General features: G+C 40.3%; 1 protein-coding gene across 19 annotated transcripts in view; it reads left to right on the forward strand.

Moving 5' to 3' along the window:
* The window catches only part of RYR2 (ryanodine receptor 2), a 719,935-nt gene that overhangs the window by 560,767 nt on the left and 133,809 nt on the right, over positions 1–25,359 (forward strand). For 11 of the 19 annotated variants that reach the window (XM_075126918.1, XM_075126917.1, XM_075126921.1 and 8 more), the window contains 6 exons: positions 4,510–4,602; positions 7,627–7,797; positions 9,792–9,851; positions 15,357–15,491; positions 23,234–23,268; positions 24,464–24,577. In XM_075126918.1, the coding sequence (XP_074983019.1) occupies positions 4,510–4,602; positions 7,627–7,797; positions 9,792–9,851; positions 15,357–15,491; positions 23,234–23,268; positions 24,464–24,577 (608 nt within the window). The remainder of the gene's footprint in view (positions 1–4,509; positions 4,603–7,626; positions 7,798–9,791; positions 9,852–15,356; positions 15,492–23,233; positions 23,269–24,463; positions 24,578–25,359) is intronic. The other 8 variants (XM_075126922.1, XM_075126925.1, XM_075126926.1 and 5 more) reach the window with 1 other exon arrangement.

Here is a 25,359-nt window from a genome sequence, read left to right on the forward strand (position 1 = left end):
ACACCTACAGGATCTCTATCAAGCATTCTTAAAACTATAGTACCCACCTGCTGAAGTGAAGAAACAGATTGACAGAGCCCAGAAGTCACCTACTACAAGACAGGCACAACAAAGAAAGTAACAGAACGCCACTAGCCGTTACCTGCAGCCCCCAACTAAAACCTCTCCAGCGCATCATGAAGGATGTACAACTTATCCTGAAGGACGATCCCTCACTCTCACAGACCTTGGGAGACAGGCCAGTACTCGCTTACAGATAGCCCCCCAACCTGAAGCAAATGCTCACCAGCAACCACACAACAAAAACACCAGCCCAGGAACCAAGCCCTGCAACAAACCCCAGTGCCAACTCTGTCCACATATCTATTCAAGGGACACCTTCATAGGACCTAACCACATCAGCCACACCATCAGGGGCTCGTTCCTCTGCACATCTATCAATGTGATATATGCCATCATGTGCCAGCAATGCCCCTCTGCCATGTACATTGGCCAAACCGAACAGTCTCTACACAAAAGAATAAATAGACACAAATCTGACATCAGGAATTGTAACATTCAAAAAACCAATAGGAGAACACTTCAATCTCCCTGGTCACTCATAACAGACCTAAAAGTGCAGAACTGGAATTAATTTGCAAACTGGACACCATCAAATTAGGCCTGAATAAAGACTGGGAGTGGTTGGGTCATTACAAAAGCTAAACCTAATTTCCCGCATACTAATTTCCCCCTACTGTTACTCACGCCTTCTTGTCAACTGTTTGAAATGGGCCACTCTCATTATCACTACAAAAGTGATTTTTCCTCCCTTGTTATCTTACTGTTAATTGAATTGTCCCGTTAGACTGACCTCCCACTTGGTAAGGCAACTCCCATCCTTTCATGTGCTGTGTATTTATACCTGCTACTGTATTTTCCACTCCATGCATCTGATGAAGTGGGTTCTAGCCCATGAAAGCTTATGCCCAAATAAATTTGTTAGTCTCTAAGGTGCCACAAGGACTCCTCAATCTTTTTGCTGTTACAGACTAACACAGCTACCACTCTGAAACCTGTCATATTTCAGGGTTGTGCCATAATCACTCGGCTGTCTTTCTTGCTCTGTTTTTCCAAAGGGTCTTGGTGTTGTCCTGTTGTAGAACAAAAGCAAATGTTGAAACCTGAAACATTTTCACAAAATACTCCTGTTTTCCAGCCAGCCCTAGTAATGACATTGTATTTTTAGATCTTTCTACAATATTCCTATCTATATATTTCAAATATGTCATATAATTAGAGCTCAGAGAATAAAGAGAACAATTTTGTGAATACTCTCTCAAACTTTAAAATGAATTTGCTTTGGCGGTGCTTGCATCCATTTTTGTGCTCACTTCCTTTGAATGTTTGAGAGATCAATTTTCACACTCATGAATGCTCACAGAGTGAATTTGGAAGCTTACATACTCTAGCATTCACACTAATAGTGGTCTATACTATATGAGATTGCCTCCCTGTCGTACAAAATAGTATCCAGTGTTCCAAATATCCCTCACTAGAGCCATAGCACAGAGTTAATTAAATAAGTTAGATAAAGATCTGATGGCAACCTTCATAGATTGGACCATGTGTACACATGCATTTATTTAGTGACATTGAATTATAGTTCAGTAAACACAATGACTGTGTGTGAATGTCAGAAGACAAAATTTAATTTAATTTCTGCACTCGGGTTATATATTTTACAGTAATCGGACTTTTTTAAGCAGGATGTCTGGAGCCAAACTTACTGTTGGCAAGAGTAGAAAGTGCTTAGTTATCTAAAACTCCTTAATCCTGTTTATTTGCTGCCTCTCTATCAACTGATACCTCTACAGGAGATTAAAAGACAACGTGGCTTCCTTAAACCTTCTTCCAAATTATAAAAATTACACTAGTTCAGCCAGAGGACAGAAGTAAAACCATGTGGTTTATATCAGGGGTTCTCAACCTTTTTCTCTCTGTGGCTCCCCGCAACACGCGATGAAAACTCCAGGGCCCAGTGGGAGTGGGAGGGCCTTGGGGCAGGGGCCTTGGGCATAGGCGTAGTTTGACTTCTGTTTTGAGAGGACAGGGGCCAGCAAGGCTCAAGTCCCTTCTGCATGGCTGGGTTCAGGGAGGGAGCGCCACCTCCACCCCCGACTCACGTCATCAGGCCACCCAGCCTGTCTGGGTTGCGGGGAGACACAACCAAAAATGATCACTCAAAGGTGGGAGGGCTCAGCTCAGAAAGTCTGAAAACAGCTTAGGGTGCAGGGATGGGGTAGCTAGGAGCTGTGTGCAGGCACGGGGGTAGCACGTAGTGCAGAGAGTGGGTACCTAGGAGTTGTGTGCACATGGGGTATCTGTGGGCTAAGTTTCCTGTAAGCTGTGCGGCCGCACAGCAGCCTATTTAGCTCTGTGCAGGCACGCAGGGAACCCACCCGGGAACCTGGTGGGGTAGGGGCGCCCTTCCCCTGGCCCCAACTCACCCTGTGGCCCGGAGCAGCCCGGACCCAGCCGTGGCCAGGTCAGCATGGCCCAGGCCGGCCCCAGGCGCAGCTGGAGCAGCCCGGTCCCAGGCACGGCCCAGGTGGCCCTCCCCCAGCCCAGAGCTGGTGGGGCCAGGGGAGGGGCGCCTATCCTGCAGCTCCAGCCCCAGAGCTCCCACAACGGGGACAGGCACCTCTACCCCAGCACCTCTCCCCCACAGCCCAGATGATGCTGTGGGGAGAGAGCACTGGGGGAAGTCCTCTCTCCCCGCAATAGCCCTGGAGCACCCTCCTGTACCCCAAATCCCTCATTCCCAGCCCCACACCAGAGTCTGCACCCCCAGCTGGAGCCCTCACCCCCTGCACCCAACCCTCTGCCCCAGCCCTGAGCCCCTCATCCCTGGCCCCCCGCAGGGCCTGCACCCCCAGCCAGAGCCCTCACACCCCTGCACCCCAACTCTCTGCCCCAGCCCTGAGCCTCCTCCCACAAGAACCCCTAGGCCCCACCCCCACCACATGAATTTTGTTATGTGTACCAATATGAAGGTGATGTGTCACACATCACCTTCATTTTGGTGCACATAACAAAATTCATTCTGCACATGAGTGGGAACAATTAGAGGGAACACTGGCTGTGGGTGCAGGGAGGGGGTAGGTAGGTGCTGTGTGCGGGCAGGGGGGTAGTTCAGGGGGCAGGGAGTAGAGTAGCTAGGGGCTGTGTGCAAGGAGGGCTCCCTTGCGGTCCTTGTTCCCAGAAGGGTCTGCCAGCCTCGGAGCCGGGTCTCCCCATCTGGGTGGCTCTTACCGCCTGCCTCTGCAGGAGCAAAGGGGGCTGAGAGCTGAGGAGCAGCTTCAACCCGGGGCACCAGGAGGAGAGAAGGGAATGCTGCCACTCCCTGCTCCATAGCACCAACCAGAGCAGCAACTGTCCTGCACTGCCCAGCTCCGGCTTCCCGCCTCCAAGCTGGCCAGGGAGCAAGGAGACGAGATGGTGCAGGGGAGGTGTGGAGCTGCCACCGGGACTGCCTTGCTCTTGCACTGCAGTTGGGGGGAGAGGGGCACAATGTCCTCCATGTCTCCAACTCTGCCCATGGGCTCAGGGCTTCTTCCCCACAGGGAGCACCAGGGCTCGGGGATTCAGCCCCGCGCCTCCCGGCTTCAGCCCTGCAGGGGCGCCGGGTATCAGGCTCTGGGTTTCAGCTGCGGGGCCCTGCGGCCCCCTTGAAAGGACTCCTGGACCCCGGTTGAGAACCGCTGGTTTATGTGATTCATCACAACTAACAGCTGGAATTTCAAATATCCACAGTGGGCTGTTGTTCACAATGAAAAGTCCATTTAAAAAAACAACAACTGATAAACATAATTTGTCAGTTCAAGAAGCTGGTAATGACAGTCTTATTGCATATGTTAAAAGGGTAAGTTTAAGTTCAATGAGTCAGGTTATTGGAAATATTGTTTGCTCAGATGTAAATGTTAATATCGCGTTGGAAATTTATATTCCCTTAGGTGTTAGAGAAAAAAATATTGAAATTAAAGCTCACTTCAGATATAAAAATGCTCACTTCATTTATACAAATTAATTATGTTGCACAATCATATTCTTTTATACAACAATAGTTTCTGAAGAGCTTTCTAAGCACTGTGGCTAAAATTTCAATCATATCTTTTGATATCATTCGCTCCTGGTAATTCTTTGCCTTCCTTCTCTTTTCCCTAATAGATTTTCAAAGCTGCACCAGACCCTTCCGAGAATAAAAATACATCTCTTTCATTTAAATCAGGGGATATCTGTTTGTAGATCCACTTTATGTTCAGAGTGGATAAAAATCTGAGATTTGTCCAATATAAATAATGCCAGAATTTAGCATATTCTTGAGAATCCGTTAAAAACATAGAGACTGTAACTTTGTGGAATCTACAGAGTTCCAGTGAACCCATATTTATTATTCAAGACTTGTATGGACAGATTTCTCACATGTAATAAGTGCTTTTAACTGAGATCTCCTGTGTAACATTTCAGAATTTCAAAAGGGAAGAGCAGAATTTTGTGGTACAGAATGAAATCAACAACATGTCTTTCCTTATTACTGACACCAAATCCAAGATGTCTAAGGTACAATGAGCTGCAAAGTTTAAATATTGTTATCCCGTCTTGCTTTCTCTCCTCTTAGTGTTTTAGCTTTGTAGGTTGTAACGGCAAGTCTCCGCATTTATAATCCCTTAAATTCAATGTTCCTGTGAAATTTCAGGGTCCTGCCATTTATGATGGTCCCTCCGGTAGTGCTGAAAATTCACTGTGCTGCTGCTACTTGCTTTGGCTAGGGTGGATAGAAATATCAGGTGTGCTTAAAGGCCATGCGATTATTATATCACTGGCTGCACATATCACAGTAGTTGATCTATCTTCTTTACTGGTGTTGGACCTGATCCTTAGTTTTGCACTCCAATGTCCTAGTCCACAGGAGTTTTGGGTAGGCTAACAATGCAGGATCTGGCCTCTGGTGCATGATGGGATGCAATTATGCCTACTACCGTGGGCAAAGTGTGTGTGCATGTCTTCCATTTCTAGAGTTATTCCCCACTATAATTACAGGGAATATCTGTAGTTACCAGGATGAAGGTAAGAGAGAGCAGGCATTTCAGCTGGCTACAGCTTGGAGCAGCCAGACTCGGTGTGGGGAGGGGAGAGAGGGAGATTTAGAAAGATGGTATAATGCCTCCTTATCTTCCCCAACTCTTGAGTCCTGTGCTGAGCAGAACTCAGCGAGACATAATCCCTCATCCTTAAAGGAATAAGCAAATCACTAACTAGGAGGATCAGGAATAGAGATTTTTCTGGGGCCAGTCCAAGGCTGTAGAATGAACTTCCACAAACTTCCCAGCTTTCTGGTCCAAGTGCAAGGTTTACTACTTTGATGTGGTCCTCAATAACAAACATGTATAGCACAGTAGACATTAATTTTTTTTTAAATTAACACCCCTCCCCATCCAATAAAACCTCACATAATTTTCCCCTGGGAGAGAAAATATGGGGAAGACAGAACGTCACATATGACAACTGCTAGTCACATCATTTAATGCACTTCTGCAAGGTGCTGAGATACAATGGTGAAGAGGGCTGCATCAGAACCTGAACAGAGAATCAAAACAATTTTTTTAACTTAACTTTTCATTTAACTTCCCCTTTCCTCCCTGTAGGTTGTTACATAATTATCCTTTCATGGGATTCTAGCATATTTTGTTCAAGCATCTAATATTTGTCAGTGTCAGAAACAGGACACCAGAGTAGATGGACCGCTAGTCTAATCCAATATGGCAATTTGTATGGTCCTGTGTTCCTATGCCTCTTAGTGATCCTCCTTCATCTTCTCTCCTCACTCAATCAGATAAAATGTCCAAATACCCTGTCTTCTCTGGGGAAATGCTGATAGTGTACCCGTGTGCATCTACCGGCGTGGGTCAGTCAGATCTCCTTGGACACACAGTCAATATATTTTAAAACCCAGTTCCTGTTTCCAGGATATTTTACATACTCTGTTCTCTTGTCTCCCATTAGCAGTATGTGTTAATTCCCCTTAATTAATAAGGTAGAAATATTAGACAGTTATTGTCTAATTGTTAAGTATAACTCTACAGTTTTATCATGTATTCTATAGTTTTTGTTTTATTACAGAAAAATGTAGTGTATGTGAACAAGTTTTCCCAGAAATTGTGTCAAATTCTGATCTCAGTTGCACCCATGCCACCCCATTGACTACATTCGGGTCAAACATGTAAATGTGAATGGGTTCTCTCAGTTACAGCACAGTTAAATTGCTATGGAAGTGTCAGAAGTTTCTAAATGTACCAGTGTACTCTGAGTACATGAAACTGGATGCACAGCTTTTCATCTGTCAACCCTGATTCAGACAAGGCATTATTATGATGAAACTATATTTTATTCTCCATTTCCTTTTTAGTCACTTAAATAAGTGTCACTTCAAAGGGTTCTTTTTGCAAAAGCTGCATATCCACTAATAAACATTGAATTTAATTAATCAGTTTGTATTTTTCACATATATATGTCAAACATTTCATACAATAGCTTATTTTTCACCCATTAGCTTATTTTTTCATGTATCCCTTTATGTGTGTTTGTCTTCAAACAGGAGAAAACTATTGAATGTCATCTTTTGAAATGCACATGATTCTTTGAAATTCCAGACAGCTAAACAATCCAGCTTCTATGACCCATTAATTTCACATGGCCTTGCTGTTTCCTACATGGCAAAATCTCATCAAACAAAAGCCGATGAGAACTCCACTTTTTGATGTATAATTAAAATAATACTCAGTATTTACATAACACTTTACATAATCAAAGCATGAAATGAATGTTAATGAATTCATTTTGAAAACACCCCCGTGGTGAGGAAGGCCACCTTCCTGGTCTCCTTTACACTGACGTAAACCGAAGTAAGTCCTTTGAGACAGCATGTAAACTGGTGGCAGAACTGGCACTGGAATGTCTGATTCTCAATACTGTGTTCAGTCCAGAAGACAATGCTGTGTTTTATAAAGAAATGTTCTTATGGTTTTTAGTGTTCAGCTCAGAAAATTCTGCTGCAGATACTTCAATTTTTTCCATGGTTCCAGACAACACTTTTTTCCATGGTTCCAGACAACACTTTTGTTTACTGTCACCACTTTTTCAGCCAGAACTCAGTGGTTCCTATGGTAAACTATGGTGATTCCCCCAGAAAAGGTAGCGGTATTTAAACAGCAACAACAAAAACAGAGAAGGCAGGACTCAGAGACTGGAAATTGGAAATGACACATTTTTGCAAAGAGGAAAGACATAAAAGGACTATTGACAAGTGTGTCTACTGAAGAACAGTGTCCAGTCACATATAGGAAGGGAAATAAGTGTGTGGGATCAAGTAAAAAGACAGTTGTTCTAGAAAATATTCATGTTTATGAAGTATTTGAGTGAAACACAGGGCAGTGTGGCATAGTGAGCAATATCTTTGGATGAGGATGGAACTGGATAGATGGTAATGAAATTGTCAGAACTAGGCAACAGTAGAAAAATGTAAATTAAAATGTCATTGCAGATGTAAATATTTAATAATAATAAAATATTTGTTATATGCTCTAGGCAGCTCTTTCTGATCAGGAGAGAAAGAAAATGAAGCGAAAAGGGGACCGGTATTCTGTGCAGACATCTCTCATTGTAGCAGCACTGAAGAGATTACTACCTATTGGTCTAAATATTTGTGCACCCAGAGACCAAGAGTTAATTGCACTGGCCAAAAACAGATTCAGCATGGTAGGTCCTCTTCATGTGTTTTTTTTCTTCTAGATCTGGGGCAGTGGAGAAGTGACATTACACTGTTCCTCTAACAGAGTTCTGTGAGATTTCCCTGCTTTTTCTTGCTTTAATCCTCTCTATCCTCAGGACCTGACCCCAATGCCCATTGAGTCTTTTGATTGACCACAGTGGGGTTTGGATCAGACCCTAATGATCATGCTTAAAAGGATTAGATGGAACTCAATTTAGAGGACTATCAAAACATTCCAGAATTGATCGGTAAGAAATGTGAGACGTTCTCAGACTCTTTTCTTGGGGCTGAGTGTTCTGTCTTTGCAACCCTGCAGACAAGAGAGTAAGAAATTATGACTACAATTAAATGCAAAGCATTAAAACCTGTTTTTTATTATTTAAATGTTGATTTGTGGACATAATTGTAAGGATTCCCAGTGATAACTGAGTAGTGTACAGTACTCTCTTATGTAAAAAATTACCATGGATGACCACCATGGTTATTCATTTACACCTCTTAATTTTATTTTGATTTGCTGAAAAAAATGTTTTTTTGGATATGTTGCTTTGTGTAAGTGTATTTTTTTCTAGCTAAGCCTTGGAATGGGCAAAGATTAAACTACTTTTTTTGGTTCAATTATAACAAAGTTATTTCTGTTTGATTTTTTTTTTATGAAAAATTGCCAGTAATAGATATTAACAAACTTTGGTTAGTTAGAAATACAGATAGAAACTATAAATATACTAACATAACTGATTCCCAAATACAGTACTACTTTCACCACTCCCAATTGGTTACATAGTTTTATATTGGCCTAGAGGTTTCACTGTCATACAGATGGTACTTTTAGGAATGATTCCACAGTCAAGTAGCTTTGTTTGACAGTATGATCACAATTCAGTGCAGCTGCAATGCTTTTATGTCATAGAAGCATATATGACCTTCAGACAGCTATACTGTTTTAAAATGACCGGTTTTTGATGAGGGGAAGGGAACTCAAGTCTGAGAAGACCGTCCTTCTCTGTTTAGTGGTGAGTGGGCAACAAAGAATTACATATGGTACCATTCATTACACTGATTTGGGCAAAGGGTTCCAGACTGTATTTATGATGATGATTTTAATGCAAATGATCGTGCAACGGGCTGAATGACTATAGGTAGCTATAAATATAACTGCAGATATAAATGATGGAATCTAGACCTACTCCCGGAGAGCTAAAATGGGGTTAGCCATACCCAGATACCTAAGAGGTAGGCCCCGGGAGCCTTCAGTTGCACTTGGTGCAGGGTCCAGACACAAGCTTGGTCTTGCCACTCCTAGTGTATAAGAATTAAGAGGAGAGGGGACCAATGTGGACAGTGGTGCTAGACACCCCAAAGAGAGTAGGGACAAGGAGGGTACAATGCCTCTCCTTCCTCCACACTGACAAAAACAGCTTCGTCTGTGCAGATGCAAAGAAAGCATACACCAGTGAAAGGATGTATGTAGGGGCCACTTTATGCTCTTGCTTTCCAAATACTTGCAGTTATTGTACCAGTTTCCAGCACAATATGTTCAGGAACTGCAGCTGGTATGCAGCTCTCTTTAAGTCATTACCTACATTAGAGAAGGATAAAAGTCATAATCTTGCCCAGTGTTTGAATAAGACATCATCAGAATAATACTTTGCATTTATACAGTGCTTTTCCTCTGAGGATATCAAAGTACTTGATATGAATAATACTTAACCCTCAATACATGCCCGCTGGATAGGCAGATATTGTTATCCCCAGTGTACAGTTTGTTAAACTGAGGTACATAGCGGCTGTCAAGTGTCTAGGTCAGCACAGTTGAGTTGGGAATAGAATCCTGAAGTTCTGAGGCCTATCTTAATCCCAAGAGAATGCTCCTTAACATGGTATGCATAGCCTAGGACGTCCCTGTTTAACACAAGTAATTGCTTTATTTCAGTGAATGTTCTGTATGATGTATGTGATACAATGTATTTTTCCTTCACAGAAAGACACTGAAGATGAAGTTAGGGATATTATCCACAGTAATCTTCATCTGCAGGGCAAGGTAATTTAAATGCAATATTTAAGTATGCTCTTTTTCTTTTTTCATAAAACTAACAGAAACCCTTCAGTTGTTCAAGACCAGCCAATGTGTATTTAGAATACCCTTTCTCTAGGCTGTCAAGTGTCTCAGCTTCATCTGATGTTGCCTACACGTTACTCCTAATTTATGCACCCAAAAATCCAGCTATTTGCTCAGAGAGTATTTGTAAATGTTCTGCCAGAAATTCAGATTATTTGGTAGCTGCTACATTTATATTAACAGTATGTATCTGATATATAATAATGCATGGCCCTTTAGGGTGAATCTCTTATTTCATCACACTGACACCTTAAATCACCGGCTTTCTACCCTTTTTGATTTGCGGACTCCTAAAACATTTTGAATGAGGGTGCGGACCCCTTTGTAAATCTTAGACATAATCTGCAGACCCCCAGGATCCCACTGCCTTAAATGATGCAGTGTAGAGCAATGTGATATGCTCAGAGTGGATAGCAATGTGACAATTGAGATTGAAAAAGCTCTTCTATTTGTAATCTGCCATCCCGTACCTGGGTTAGAATCTGCAGAATGCTGAGGCCTCTTTATGACATTTTGGGTTATAAAGAAAGCAGAACCAGCCCTTTTGGAGTACTCCCAGTATAAGGGAGTTTCCCGGTTGGTAAAGTGTTGCCACAATGACACTACACTGCCCCTGCTTTGCAGCCCTGGAATAGAGGGTGTGATAGAAAAAGGGAAGTGTGGCTAGAGCGCATTGGCCCAGGAGAAGCTACAAACTGACACAAAGTACGGTAGACTTGAGATGCTCTAATTTTTTCCAGGGCTGGAGGCTCAAATTTGATTTAAACTCACTTTTGCCTCCCTCCCCAAGGAACAGCAGATTTGGCTCAATGAGTCGAAGTGTTTAGTTTTTTAACATTTTTGTGAAATGATTGGAATGAATTTTCAAACGCATGAATGTGACTTATTAGCCAGAATCTCATTTTCGAAGTAATTTAGGCACCTAAGAAAAAAGTCAAGAGCCCAGGGATTTGGGAGCCTAGGTCTCATTTTTAAAACAGCTTTGTGTTTAGGAGCCTTAGGCATTTATGTACCAAAATAATGTGAGAAGCTTGTCTTATTGAAAGCTGTGATAAATAAAGTGGGGGATAGCTCCCTTTGATGGACACCCAGCCAGCCAATTAGCTGTAAAATCCCTCTTGGTAGCTGTTCTTTACTTGCTTTACCTGTAAAGGGTTAAAAAGTCCCCCAGGTAAAGAAAAAAAAGTGGGCACCTGACCAAAAGAGCCAGTGGGAAGGCTTGAACTTTTTAAGATGGGGAAAGAAACTTTCCCTTTGTCTGTTGTTCTCTGGGCTGAAGGGACACAGAGCAGCAATGCTGTGTAAGGTTTGAACCAGATATGAAAAAGTAACTTCCATACCTAGAAGAAATAATTTGGATAGGGAATGTTTAGTTAGACGCTATCAGGTTTATTTCTTATTTTGGCTTGTGGATATCCTCTGTGCTAACCCCTGATGCTTTTGTTTGCTTGTAACCTTTAAGCTGTACCCCCAAGAAAGCTAGTTTGAGTGCTTAATTTTTGGAATTGCTCTTTTAAAATCCAGGAAAAGCCTAAGTTCCAGATGTATTTTTTTTCTTTTTGTTTTTAATAAAATTTACTTTTTTTAAGAACAGGATGGGATTTTTGGTGTCCTAAGAGGCTTGTGCATATTGTTTGATTAGCTGGTAGCCCCAGCTAATTTCCTTTGTTTTCTTTCTCAGCTCTTCCCTGGGGGGGGAGGAGGGGTGAAAGGGCTTGAGGGTACCCCACAGGGAGGAATTCCCAAGTGCTCCTTACTGGGTTCAAAGGGGTTTTTTTTTGCATTTGGGCGGTGGTAGTGTTTATCAAGCCAAGGTCAGAGAGAAGCTGTAACCCTGGGAGTGTAATATAAGCCTGGAGTGGCAAGTATTAATTTTTAGAATCCTTGCGGACCCCCACCTTCTGCACTTGGAGTGACAGAGTGGAGATTCAGCCTTGACAAAAGCCTGTGGGACTTAAGAACCTAAATAGGTATGTCACTTTTGAAAATGGGAGCTAGGCTCCTAAATCACTTAAGTGAGTATGAAATTACCGTAGATCTTCTTGATAATATTCTTACATTGTCCTGTGTTGTTTGTATAGCACTGAAGTGTAATGATGTAAGATTTATGGATGGTGGGAATACTGGGAATCTCACAAGACTAAGGTGTATATCTTAGTATGATTTAAAAACACACCAAATTTTAAGGTCCAATATCTTGTTGACTCTGTAGGACTAGACACTGAAAGCTTATACCATTTGAGACAGGAGATTCCCAGTTTCCCCAGAGGTAGCAGTACCATCTTCTGAGCCGGAAAGTGCCTAAGATAATGGCCCTTTTAGATATGGAAAAGCTATTTAACTTTGAGGAGCAAAGAGGAATATGCAATCTAAGAAGGCAATGAAAAAGGGAGTTGTGGAGATCCTTGGTAAAACTCATGCAAAATGGCTGTTAAATAAACGACCTGGCAGATTTCAAATTGGCGTGTTTATTACATAATTTTATGCATAAAGTTGAGCAGCGTTTTTTCCCTAATGAGAAGAGGTATTTCTATCCTGACATTTTCAATCCATTCTATGATTTTCCCAGTTCTAAGTGTTGTTCATTTCATGCTGATTTCTAGCTCTGAGTCTACCATTTCCAGTAGTTTTTGTGTGTTCAATTTCAGTTAATTTCTTCTGGGTTTTATTTTGTATGCCCCCATTAAGATGTTTGCATTCATGATTGACTTAAGATAATGACACTTGCTAATACCTTGACCTCAGCCTATGCTTTCACTCAAGAAACTTCCTTTTCTTAGTGTGAAGTCTGCTGCTGTTTAGCATACTGTGTCCTGTGTTTGAAACCCATTGAAAGAAAATGATTTCTTGATTTCTCCTATTAATGAAATCCAAGCTTGTCTTGGTGATAAAGGCTAGAGTAACCTCAGTGAATCTAAAGTAAAAGAATAGATTTTCCATTGACAAACTCTCCAGGGATGTGCTTTTCTTTTCCTATTTGCAAAATGGTTTTGAGGATGAGGAGGAGAGTTTGGATTAGAACAATAGTGTTTGCTCACCATAATGAATAAAGTTTATCCTAAATCAATATGCATCTCTCATCACTAGACAGTGGAAACTATATTTTCAAACTGTTCCTTTAAACTGCATGTAAAAAACGTGTAGTTACAATTGTAACTTCATATTAAATACAAGACCCTAATTTTCAAAACTTGTTCTTCTTAAACACTTTTGTGCCTCATAGCCTTAAAGAACTTTCTTTCTGAAACCAATAAACACTGTCAAATTTTAAAAGGAGATTTTAGTTTAAAATGTATGATTCCTTTGCATTAATTAACACTTCTAAAATATTATATTTGAATGACTTGCCCTGATATTAATTACACTAAAGCATATTTACAATTTTCAAAATGAGCAGAACTATCTGTGTAGGTAATTTCATGTTTCTCTGAGTTTATTAACCTTCGGTTATGCTAAGGCTTCAGGTATCCCTGACGCCTTCAAAACATCTTGTTTCTATTGTAATAGAGAATGGCAGATTACTTGTTTTTCTCATGGAATTGCCTGTTTTTCTTTCTCAACCTAGATCCACATGTGAGAAACATAGGCCTAATGATCCAGGATCTCTTATGTTAGGACTTATTTCTGTTTTTGGAAAGCTGCTTTTCTCAACTGACTCTCATTCCTTGTGGGAAGGCTAGTTTTCTTGCTTGCAGAAAGTTCCTCCACAACAGCAGCATTATTTTCTTAATAAATGTTTTATAGTGTTGCCCAAATGGTATTACTTACACTTCTCACTTGATACCATGTTCTGTGCAATAAATCTCCTAATGCTTAAATGTAATTTTCTGTTTGTTTTATTTCACTTTGTTAGTTTGCATTGGTTGAGGACCTTCTTAGATAAATTGTCTCTTTTGTTTTATATGTTGCATTGTCCATATCATTCATTCGTCTTCCCCTGTCCTCACTGTTTCTGCCTTCCCTTTCCTTGCATGCCTGCATGCTATTACTCAGTACCAAGCCTTTCTTTCAAGAAACTGCTGACAAGACTCATCATCATTTTGACATGGATGAAGATCCAGTCACCAAAGTCTTACTCCAAGCATGCTAACTCGATCCTTGAAATATCAATCATTTGTGTCCATAGAAAACTACCTAAACAAAAGAGCTTGCTTGAAAGCAGCGGGCCCTCAATTCAAAAGACCACTCTGCCTGCAATTAATAAGTCTTTGGTGGACTATGCAGTCATGATGATCCAATCATATGCTCACACAAAGACTGTGGTGGATGTGACCGCTGTTAAGAAATGCAAAAACCGAAAGGTAGATTCTAGGATATAATCAATTATTACTGAGCAAACCTATAAGTTTATAATAATTTGAGCACATTTATAGCGCTTTTCATCCATACATCATAAAAAGTGTTGTAAAGGTGAGTAAGCATTATTATCCCCATTTTAGGCATAGACAAATAAAGTGGCTTGCCCAAAGTGACACACAGTTGATGGCAGAGCCAGCAATAGAACCCAGGTTCATAACTCTCAGTAAAATCTGTTATCAGATGTACCAGGCTGCCTTGCTATCACCAATGTCACTTACACAAAAATTAATGATAGCTGTGTGTGTGAAGTGTTTCAAGCATCAATGTTTATTAGCACAAATACTGGGGTGACAAAAGAACTAAAGTGAGATTGCTAATTTTGGTGTAAAATTGCAAATCATTGAAATGCAGAAAACTACTTATTTCCCTTAAAATTACATCTAAAATAGAAACAACTGGTGAAAAGAACACTTTTGCTTTGTACATCAGGCTACATTTTTTAATCTTTTAATCTTTTTAATTTTACTACTGTCATGTTAGAAATTTGCCATTAACGATAAAAGGTAAAATTCAAGAAAACAATCAAAAGCAAGTCAAAAATCTTTAATCTTGTTCACTGCTAATGTGCAAAGACTATAAATAAAGTCATAATGAAAAGCAGTATAGTTGGAAGTGCTAAGCAGTGCCAAATGCAGCAGCATAGTCAGTACTCTTTGATTTGATGTTGAGACAAACGTATAAAAGTTTCTCTACAACGTAGTATTTTGCTGTACATCCCATATAAACAATGCTTATCACCTTTTCTGCTGGTGGTGATTTGTTCCTAATGACTGGGCATCCTCCTTGGTATATTATCTCTTTAGACCCCTTTAAGTGTTCAAGAAACTTTCAGCAAATCAGTAGCCAAGTAGTTCTATTTGCATACATTGCCCCATTGCTTTACAAGGAACAGTGCCACATTACAGCAGTACCGGCTGCTACAGTTAGACACTCAAAAGGAAAGGTTTAGCAAAAGAAAAAGACCTTCTGTTGTCTTAGAAGCAGTGTTAATAATACTTCATAAACTGTTTGAGCCTTGTGTTTGGAGTACTTTGTTTAGATTATGTGTGAAATATCTTGTTCTTGCAGCTCGAGGATCCTGCCATTAGGTGGCAGATGGCCCTTTACAAAGATTTACCAAACAGGACCGAAGATACTTCAGATCCAGAGAAGACCGTGGAAAGAGTTCTGCATATAGCTAATGTACTTTTCCACCTGGAACAGGTTAGATTTTTTTCAGTCCTATAACATCCTACTTTAAAAAGCAGATGATGGGAAGTATTTGCAATCACAGGTAATGTTTCACACTCTTAACTGTGGGTTAAAAAAAGCATCCTCTGCTTAGACCTGAGGATCTCAAATGTTTTCATAGTATGAACCATCTCTTAACAGACAGATTAGCTTCTGGCAATCTTCATCCTTTGTGATCACATAAATTCCTTGCAGCACCTCCAGCAATTGTTTGCCTGGAAAAGTATTATTAGGAAAGTGTATTTTTAACTCTTATAGTGCCTTTTAGCTGGCACTATCGGACCAGCCATCTGTCTATTCACCACCAAAAAATGCTCCACAGACTTCTAATGGTCTGTGGACCATGATTTGATAAACATTATGTTAAATAACAAAATATGGAAGTTTCTCAAGATCAGTACATTTTTCATTTTGTTCCCATTAGTATTTCCTGGACCCAGTAGATTTTCTACATAGAAGGATACTTAATCTCAAACTGCCCAAACCTCTGGTAACAAGCTGTGTATTAATATGAAGTTTGGCTATTCAGATTATCAATAGATTTCTTGTCCTGTTGTAATCTTAAAGAACTAATTACTGTAAACTGTTTTTTCAAATAGCTTTTAAAAGAGATACCCTGTTGATAAAGTATCTGTTATAACTTTCAAAATCCAGGTGAGGGCTGCTGGTAAAATGAATCTGAGTAAATATATGTACATTTAAAAATAATTAAATTTCCTGTGAAATACAATAAACTCTTGATTATCCAAACTGCTTGGCAACACAAGCTATGTTCTGATAATAATTCCACAAACTGTTAGTCAATAGACAGGAGTCAAATTCACTCTTGCTGGTACAGAAATGAGTACAGACTACACTGTTCAGTGCCAGTTTGGCCTGCTGCACTCCAGTGGGGATTCAAATGAGAATGTCTGCTGGGGTCTGCATTGAAGCCCACTGGCAAAGTGCCTAGGGGATATGTTTAGTGAGTGCATTCCCCTTATGCCCTTACTGTAGTACCTCCCATTTTGGGGGCTTCCTTAAGTTATGTACGTATCCTTTCTCCCTCTACCACTTTTTGCCACTTGTATCTCTGGGTGAGTTTGGCCCAGAAAGCCCATAAAATGGGGGTATATGCTGGACAGATGTACAATTCAGTGACCCTAGATCATAACTTCAAATGATGGGACATGGAAGAATAAAAGGTGTCTGAGACCTCAATGCTAGTAGATGGTTTTGTGGATAATTTACACTATACATAGTTTTTGGTCAGCGAAGGAAGCCTCCCTTTGGGCTGTATGCTTCCAGTTTATAATATGGAAGACTTTACACTTAGAGTTTAAAATATGAGTTTGCATAGTGAATGAGTTTAAAGGTTTACCTACTGATTTATTTTTTATTATTTGCATTACTTTAGTGCTGAGGGAACCCAACAGAGATTGGGGCCCATTGTAGATTCCAAGGCCAGAACGGACTGTTGTGATCATCTAGTCTGACCTCCTGTATAGCATAGGCCAAAGAATTTCCCCAAAATAATTCCTAGAGCAGATTTTTTAGAAAAACATCCAATCTTGATTTAAAAATTGTCAGAGGTGGAGAATCCACCGTGATCCTTGGTAAATTGTTCCAGTGGTTAATTGCTCTCACCATGAGACATTTATGCCTTACTTCCAGTCTGAATTTATCTATCTTCAACTTCCAGCCATTGGGTCATGTTATATCTTTAGAGGTATGTTTGTGAAATATTATAATTTAGAGAGGCTCCCTCAGAAGGGGCAGTATTATGAATATAGGAATTTTGAAATGTGCCCTGGAAGCAGGGGGTTGAGAACAAAGGGTAACTGTGTACAGTAGTTCAATATGGATGCGCTTTAGGTTTTAATAAAAGTTTTATTCCTTACTCATTCACTGGTTTGTTATTTAATGAATCCCAGGATCCTTACAATACCTTTCTCTGCTAGACTGAAGAGCTCATTATTATATATTTGTTCCCCATGTAGATATTTATTGACTGTAATGACTATAAGGCATGTTTTCTAATCCTTTAATTATTCTCGTGGCTCTTTGAACCCTCTCCAATTTTTCAACATCCTTCTTGAATTGTGGGCATCAGAACTGGACACACTATTCCAGCAGTGGTCACATCAGCACCAAATACAGAGGTAAAATAACCTTTGTACTCCTCCTTGAGACTCCCCTGTTTATGCATCCCAGGATTGCATTAGCTCTTTTGGCCACAGCATCCCACTGGGAGCTCATGTTCAGCTGATTATCCACCATGACCCCCAAATCTTTTTGAGAGTCTCTGCTTCCCAGGATAGAGTCCTCCATTCTGTAAGTATGGTGTATATTTTTTTGGTCATAGATGCATAGTTTTACATTTAGCTATATTAAAACGCATAGTGTTTGCTTGTGCCCAGTTTTTCAAGCACTCTTAAGTCACTCTGAATCAGTGACTATCTTCTTCATTATTTACCACTCCTGTAATTTTTGTGTCATCTACAAACTTTCAGTGATGATTTTATGTTTTCTTCCAGGCCATGGATAAAAATATTAAATAGCATAGGGCCAAGAACCAATCCTTGTGGGACCCCACTGGAAACACACCTTCTTGATGGTGGTTCCCCATTTACGGTTATATTTTGAGACCTATCAGTTAGCCAGTTTTTAATCCATTTGATGTGTGTCATGTTAATTTTACATGATTGTTTTTTAATCAACATGTGTGTTACTAAGTCACATGCCTTACAGAAGTCCAAGTATATTACGTCAACATTATTATCTTTATCAATCAAACTTGTAACTTCATAAAAAAAATCAAGTCAGTTTAACATGACTATTTGCCATAGACCATGTTAATTTGCATTAATTACATAACCCTCCTTTAATTCTTTATTACTCGAGTTCTGTATCAGCTGCTCCATTATCTTGCCCAGGGTCAATGTCTGACTGACAGGCCTATAATTACCTGGGTCATCCTGGTTACCCTTTTTAAAAATTGGCACAACATTAGCTTACTTCCAGTCTTCTGGAACTTCCTCAGTGCTCCAAACCATATTGAAAGTCAGCATTGACGGTCCAGTGATCTCCTCAGTCAGCTCTTTTAAAACTCTTGGATGCAAGTTATCTGGACCTGCTTATTAAAAATGGCTAACTTTAATAGCTTCTGTTTATCGTTGTCTGGAGGTAGTAGTGGGATGCAAATGGTGTCGTCGTCGTCGTCATCATCATATGATGAGAATATCATCTCTTTCCCAAATACGGATCAGAAATATTTATTGAACACTTCTGTCTTTTCTGCATTATTATTGATAATTCTATCATTTCCATCTAGTAATAGACCAATGCCATTGTCAGGATTCTTTTAGTTCCTAAAATATCTTGAAAACTCCTTCTTACTGTCCTTAACTCTGCAGGCTGTAGAGTTCTTCTTGTGTCACTTGGCTTCCCCTGTCAGTTTTTCACAAATTGTGAGAAGCACTGTACAAAACACAGGTAAGAGACTATTTTGTCCCTGAAGAGATAGCAGTCTAAGTAGACAAGAGGAAAGGAATATACCATACAAGCAGAATGAACAATGATGATTAACAAATGTAATGTTCGCTAAAAAAGGAGGCGAAGGAAAGGAGAAGGTACATGGAAGTGAGGTGTAAAGGGACTAGGAGAAAAGAGGAGAGCCAGGGAAGAAGGAGGGCAGATGTAGTGAGGCTAAAGTGAGGAGGCTGTAAGTGAAGGAGTTGTACATAACAGCCACTTGGGGAAAAGGATGTCCAGAGTGAAAACTGAAATAATCAATCAGGCACTGATGAGGTCATCAGGGTCCAAAGGTCCCTGCTGCAGCTGCTTTTCTCTGCTCCTGCTGGCCAGGTTTCTGGGAGGCCCCTCTCAGGAGGTTCTTTCTTCTGCAAGCTCCCATGACTGGTGGGAAGGAGTGAGACCAGATTGGTTTTGTTGTCCCAGAACTGGGTATCTCCCTGCAGTTTTGCGTCTGGGTCCTGAGATAACCTTGGTAAATCCAGCTGGGTCTCAGCTCCCCTCTTTTCCCATAGGGCAGCTGTACCACCTGCAGCTGCTTGCGTCTGTTTCTGATGGCTGAGTTTCTGGGAGTACTCTCCCAGCAGTTTCTTTCTTTGCTGAACTCGTGGCTGCAGAAGGGGTGGGATCTCACAGCTCCCTGAAAGGGCAGGAAGAGCTTCTCTCCTGCAAGTTGATAGATTTTATGCTAAATTTCAGAAGTTAGGTAGTGTTACAGATTCATCTGAAATTCCTTCCCAAGAGCATGACAATATTTCATCTTCAGCAGCCCACGAACCCCAACAGTTTGTCCAAGTCATCATGCACAATCTGGCAGGTCCTTCTTTACGAATTAGATGTTGAAAAATCATTTGAGTGTACTACACAAAAATCCACATTGTGTTTTGTTTTGCTTCTACAATAGGTCAAGCTGCATACAGGGAAACCATGTCTAAATAGCAGTCTGACTGCATCAGTCACTGCAGTTTTCTCACAGGCCTGAAACTAGTGGGTATGTTAACGCGCGCACAAAAGTGGCAGAGTTGGTAGCTAGCCTCAGATCTGTTTCTGTCCAGGAGATTTACAGGTAAACCACATAGAGTTCTCTATATAGTTACAAAGAATTATTGCTTGGATAGCATCGTGGCCTGAATTCTGGTTCCGGAAGTACGTCAGCTCTTTCAGATCATACCCTGCTAATGCATTTTTAGGATGCTTCTGTGATTAGTCATTAGCTGGAGAAGAGTGCAGTAGCACCACCAGGGAGGAGGAAACTGCTCCTTCCCAGGGAGGAAGCTGGCTCCTGGTACTTCTGAGAATAGGACAAGAAGAAAAAAACTTTAATTAATTGTAGCAAAGACAGTTTAGGTTGGGCATTAGAAAAAACTTCCTAACTGTAAGAGTAGGTAAGCACTGGAACAAATTGCCTAGGGAGGTTGTGGCATTTCCATCATTAAAGGTTTATAAAAACAGGTTAGACAAACGCATGTCAGTGATGGTTTAGATGAGTGGTTCTCAAAGACGGTCCGCCGCTTGTTCAGGGAAAGCTCCTGGTGGGCCGGACCGGTTTGTTTACCTGCTGCGTCCGCAGGTTTGGCCGATCACGGCTCCCACTGGCTGCGGTTCGCCGCTCCAGGCCAGTGGGGGCTGCGGAAAGGGCGGCCAGCACGTTCCTTGGCATGCACCACTTCCCACCCCCCTCCATTGGTCTGGAGCAGCGAACCGCGGTCAGTGGGAGCCGTGATCGGCCGAACCTGCGGACGCAGTAGGTAAACAAACCAATCCAGCCCACCAGGGGCTTTCCCTGAACAAGTGGCGGACCGGCTTTGCGAACCACTGGTTTAGATAATACTTAGTCCTCACTTAGTGCAAGGGACTGGACTAGATGAGCTGTTGAGGTCCCTTCCAGTCCTACATTTCTATGATTCTATGATCTTTTACATCTGTTAAGAAGTGTTTTATAATTCTCATCATTAAAATCCTCTGATCTTGTTATTTTTTCTGTTAGTGATATATTTCTTAAGTTGACATGCAATTAAAATATGTCTGTTTCTGGTTTCAGTTTTATTATTATTATGTTTAATAGCAACATATATTAGGGCACTACTTGCATTTTTTTTAGATCCCAGGAATAGGGTTATATTAGAAAAAAATACCTTTGAAAAAAGGAAAAATACCTGTAATATTTGTTCTCAGAAGTTATTGTAGTTATTATACTAGGTGCCAATTTACTCACCCATTTCACCCATCTATTTTCCCTGCAGTGTTGGTGATATTTATCATTACTTTCCTCAGAAAATGAGTTGACTATTAAAGGCATTTGGGACCATAGCTGTTCCTCAGTAGATACTACTTTTTGATGAGGCAGTGTAGTAGCTTTAAAATTAGAACTAGGAGAGTATTCAGTAGCTTTATTCTGAAAAATTGGACCCAAGGGTGGGAATCTTTTATAGTAACTTATCTCCTGAGATCAGAGAGGCAGCTATTAGAAACAACTACTGGTAATAGTAATTTTCTTTATTACAATGTAATTCAAAACGATGAGTTATCTCGGTGACTTCTCATGAAAGTTTGGGAATTTTCATCATTTCAAATTTAACCACAATAACTTTCCCTCTTTGTTTCAATAATATTTTAAATTTTTTTCAGCAAACGTAATTACAGACATTTGGTTTTCTTCAAGTTCTTGTCTTCTTCCTGTGTTTAGCTGAGTTGATTGTGCCCTTGGAGATTGAGCGGCATGTGCAAAGTCACACAATTCACCATTGGGATCTGCCCACCTTAGAATTCAACCAGTATTTATATTCTCTTGTTTTCTAGTATTTTGCTTTATATTATAAGTTCATGTGACCTTTTTTTATTAACATTGTAATAGATAATAAACTATAGCCCACATTCTCTAGTGAGGTCAAGCTGTGCATGGTATAGGACCCAAGAGGGACTTTTATATCTGTCCAGTCTTGACGTGGACTGGGGGTTCACTGAAGTCTCACTGTTCCTGGCTGAGGCAATAGGAGTAACTGAAAATTCTAAATACGGACTCTTCACGCATTTTTCATTCACTGGATTATATTTGAGAGTCTATTTCCCCCACTTAATTTACCATGCTCCGCTTAAAGTAGATATAAGTGGTAAGCTTCTCTGGTCCACTGAATGTACATTGCACAGCTCAGTCTGTACAACGTTGACTGGAACTGGCCAAAAACGTCTAGCAATGAATTCTCTCTGTTCAGGAGTTTGGTTTCATGATGCACATTAGTTAGATTTAGTATCTGTATCCATTTATGGCCTGATCCTGCAAACACTCTACTTATCAATGTGAATTCTGGTCCCACTTCAGCAAATTACTCAGGGCTTATCTACACAAACAATTAATTCATGGCCAGCTGGGGTGTGAACCTGCCTCACACTAGCTTGCTGTGGACTAACTGTCCACATGGACCCTGCTGATGCCTTTTAACAATCTGTTAATTCACTTTGATCTAGTTCTCTTTGAAACAGAAGATCAAAGCACACTAACAAACAGTTGTATTAATAGGGTCTATGTAGACATTCCATGTCAGGCTAGTGCATGGTAGATTCATACTGCAACTTGCCAGGAACTAAATGTTTGTGTACATAAGCCCTTAAGCACAGCCTAACTTTAAACAAGTGAATAGTCCGATGGATGTCAAGAGACTAAGGAACCTTGCTGAATTGGGATTCTCTGTTACTTTAAATTTTTCTAACACTCCTACACTAAAGTAACTGTAAAACCCAAATCACATCCTGTTTTGGATCCACTGAGATCATTATTTGAGACTCTCTCTCCTTCACACCAGTAGCTGCCCTTTACCATTCAGCCCTAAAAGAAATCTGTGTATTTTTTTAAACTGATCAGTCTGCATACATCCCTGCTCTTATTTTCTAATGCATTTCTCTTTAAATTCATATTATGTTTCATTGTATGGCCTTGTGTATTTTATTCTCTTTATGTATTTCATATACATTTGCTTCCCTCATTTAAATGGGTAGTTCCATTTCTTTAATCTTGTGTGAAAAATATTAGCCATGGGAGCAATCAGTTCCATTAATTTTTATGGTACTTCGTTATAGCCCAGCAAATCCCAGTGCTTTCCAGATGTCATTATGCAGAAAGCTTTGCCTATTGCATCTGCAGGGAGGTGCCATCAGGTTTTTTTCTTTCGTGCATGTCTAATTTTTTCTATTTTTATTACTTCCAGCAATCTTCTAAAATGCGCCAGAGATTTTTCTGTTTGGGAAGTATAGAGAGTTTTATTGTAGTTTGTAAATATATTATTAATGAGTTTCACATTGGGGTGTGCTTGGCTGAGTATTAATAGCTCTGATGGCTTCATTTTGTTTTGTGGTTCTCAGTATGAATGCAACAGAGTGATTTGTTTCATACCCTTTCTCATAACAACTTTGGTTCACTTTACTCATTCTTTTGGAAGGGGCTGTGGCCTTTAATCTGTCTTTCACTGAGATTAATTCTTCTCCACTGTGCTGTGGATGCCCTGTGATTTCTTTGCCTGTTAAATTAAGTGATTCCATTCACAGCTGCTAGGTGTGTTGTTTGTGAGTTTTATTTATTTTGAATGGGTCACTAAACTAATAAAATACTGTTTAATAACTGCTTTCCCTAAATTCAGTTTTGTATCCTTAAAAATGTTCTCATTGTCATGCATTTCAAAGTACTATAGTTTCCTTTATTATGCATGAGAGCATCAAACCTTTCATTAAGGTGACATTTAACTTCCATTGTCCTTTTTGATGATGTGAGGAGGTAGAGAAACTGAATACACTGGCGCACAGTCAAACAGCATGATGACTCTGTCTGAATTGGTGGTCCATGGGAAAAAAAATAGATTCTTGAGTAAGAATTACATAGTTTTGAGTAGAATAAAATAATTGTTTTAGGAGAAAATGTTAACTGATATGTCACAAAGAAAGCTATGTTAATTTCCAGCATTCACAGGCACAACTGAGGTGTTTTAGGTCACCCTATGTTCATCCTGACCATTCATGCTTAAGGAAGGGGATACAGGGTTATTGGGATCGATAGATAAGTTCATTACTTTTCAATGCCAGCCACAGCAAGTGTAGTTAGAGTAGTATAAACAGAGACATTTTAAACATAAGTAAAAGTAATTTCTTTTTCATTGAATTCCAGTATTACATGAGAGATGGCCTCAGTGACATACTAATCTCTAGTTCAAATGGCCTAGGGTTAGGGTAAGAGTAAAGGAGGAAAATAATGCAGAGTCCAGACGGGACATTGAATCATGTCGGTCACATAATATTTGTCTGGTCACTTGAATAATGTGTAGAAAACATTTTTGCCAGTTACTTTCTGTTATCTGTTCTCTGACTGTGCCCCGGTTAGTTTTTTATTAAAAGTCAGTCAAGGAAAAGAAGCATTGTTTATTTTTCATTGTGTAATTTGTCTACCAGGTTGAGCATCCTCAGAGGTCCAAAAAGGCAGTGTGGCACAAACTGCTGTCCAAACAGAGAAAAAGAGCAGTAGTGGCCTGCTTTAGAATGGCTCCATTGTATAATCTGCCAAGGTAAGAATGAAGTGGCAAGCTTCAAACAAAGGAAAATACACATACCAAGGTTCTATAATGTTGCTTTCTGTTTTTATCTCCAAAATGAAAATTTACAATGATTTATTACATTCTTGTCATACGTCTTTTGAAAAGAGCTGCTAAAAGTGCTAAGTGAAAAAAAGCTGATCATGATTTTCCCTTCTCTGTGAACCCTTCTGTTACATTCCTCTGGGTATAAATTTCTTTCCTATTGGTCTGCTTTTACACCCAAATGCAATGATCGAGCTCATGGCCCAAACGCAGGATTGTGTACCCTACTCCTCCTTGTGTAGCAGAAGTTCAGAATCCATGACTCGAGAAATCTCAGTGGCTGTGGAGGAAGGATTTTCCCCTAGACACATTGTTGTTTGGCCAAGTCCAGCTAAAAGTATTTCTAGAATGTGTGTGTCCATTGTACAGCATGCTACCACTGCCAAGAAATCAGTTGGCCTGTTGCCAAGCTCAGTCAGGAAAAGGGAATTCTGTATCAAGCACAAAAGCAATGACAATTGCAGAGGCTGAGTCTGTGGTTCCGCCCCAGGGAAGGTGGCAATGGTTTGGGCTGTCACATTGGGTTGATTCTGGCCTTATGTACCTGCTTCTAAAAGGAAACTACTGTTAGATATAGGGGCTGAGACACCTTTGCCACTAATTTATTCTTACTTTTTAAAAGTGGTTCAGTGGGCTTCTGCATATATGCATTCTGGACTTGTATATTTTTGTTAATTCTGTTTCATTCTTCATTCACCCCAAACATTTGA

Source organism: Caretta caretta, chromosome 3 (genome assembly GCF_965140235.1).
Source record: "Caretta caretta isolate rCarCar2 chromosome 3, rCarCar1.hap1, whole genome shotgun sequence".
Taxonomy (NCBI): Eukaryota; Metazoa; Chordata; order Testudines; family Cheloniidae; genus Caretta; species Caretta caretta.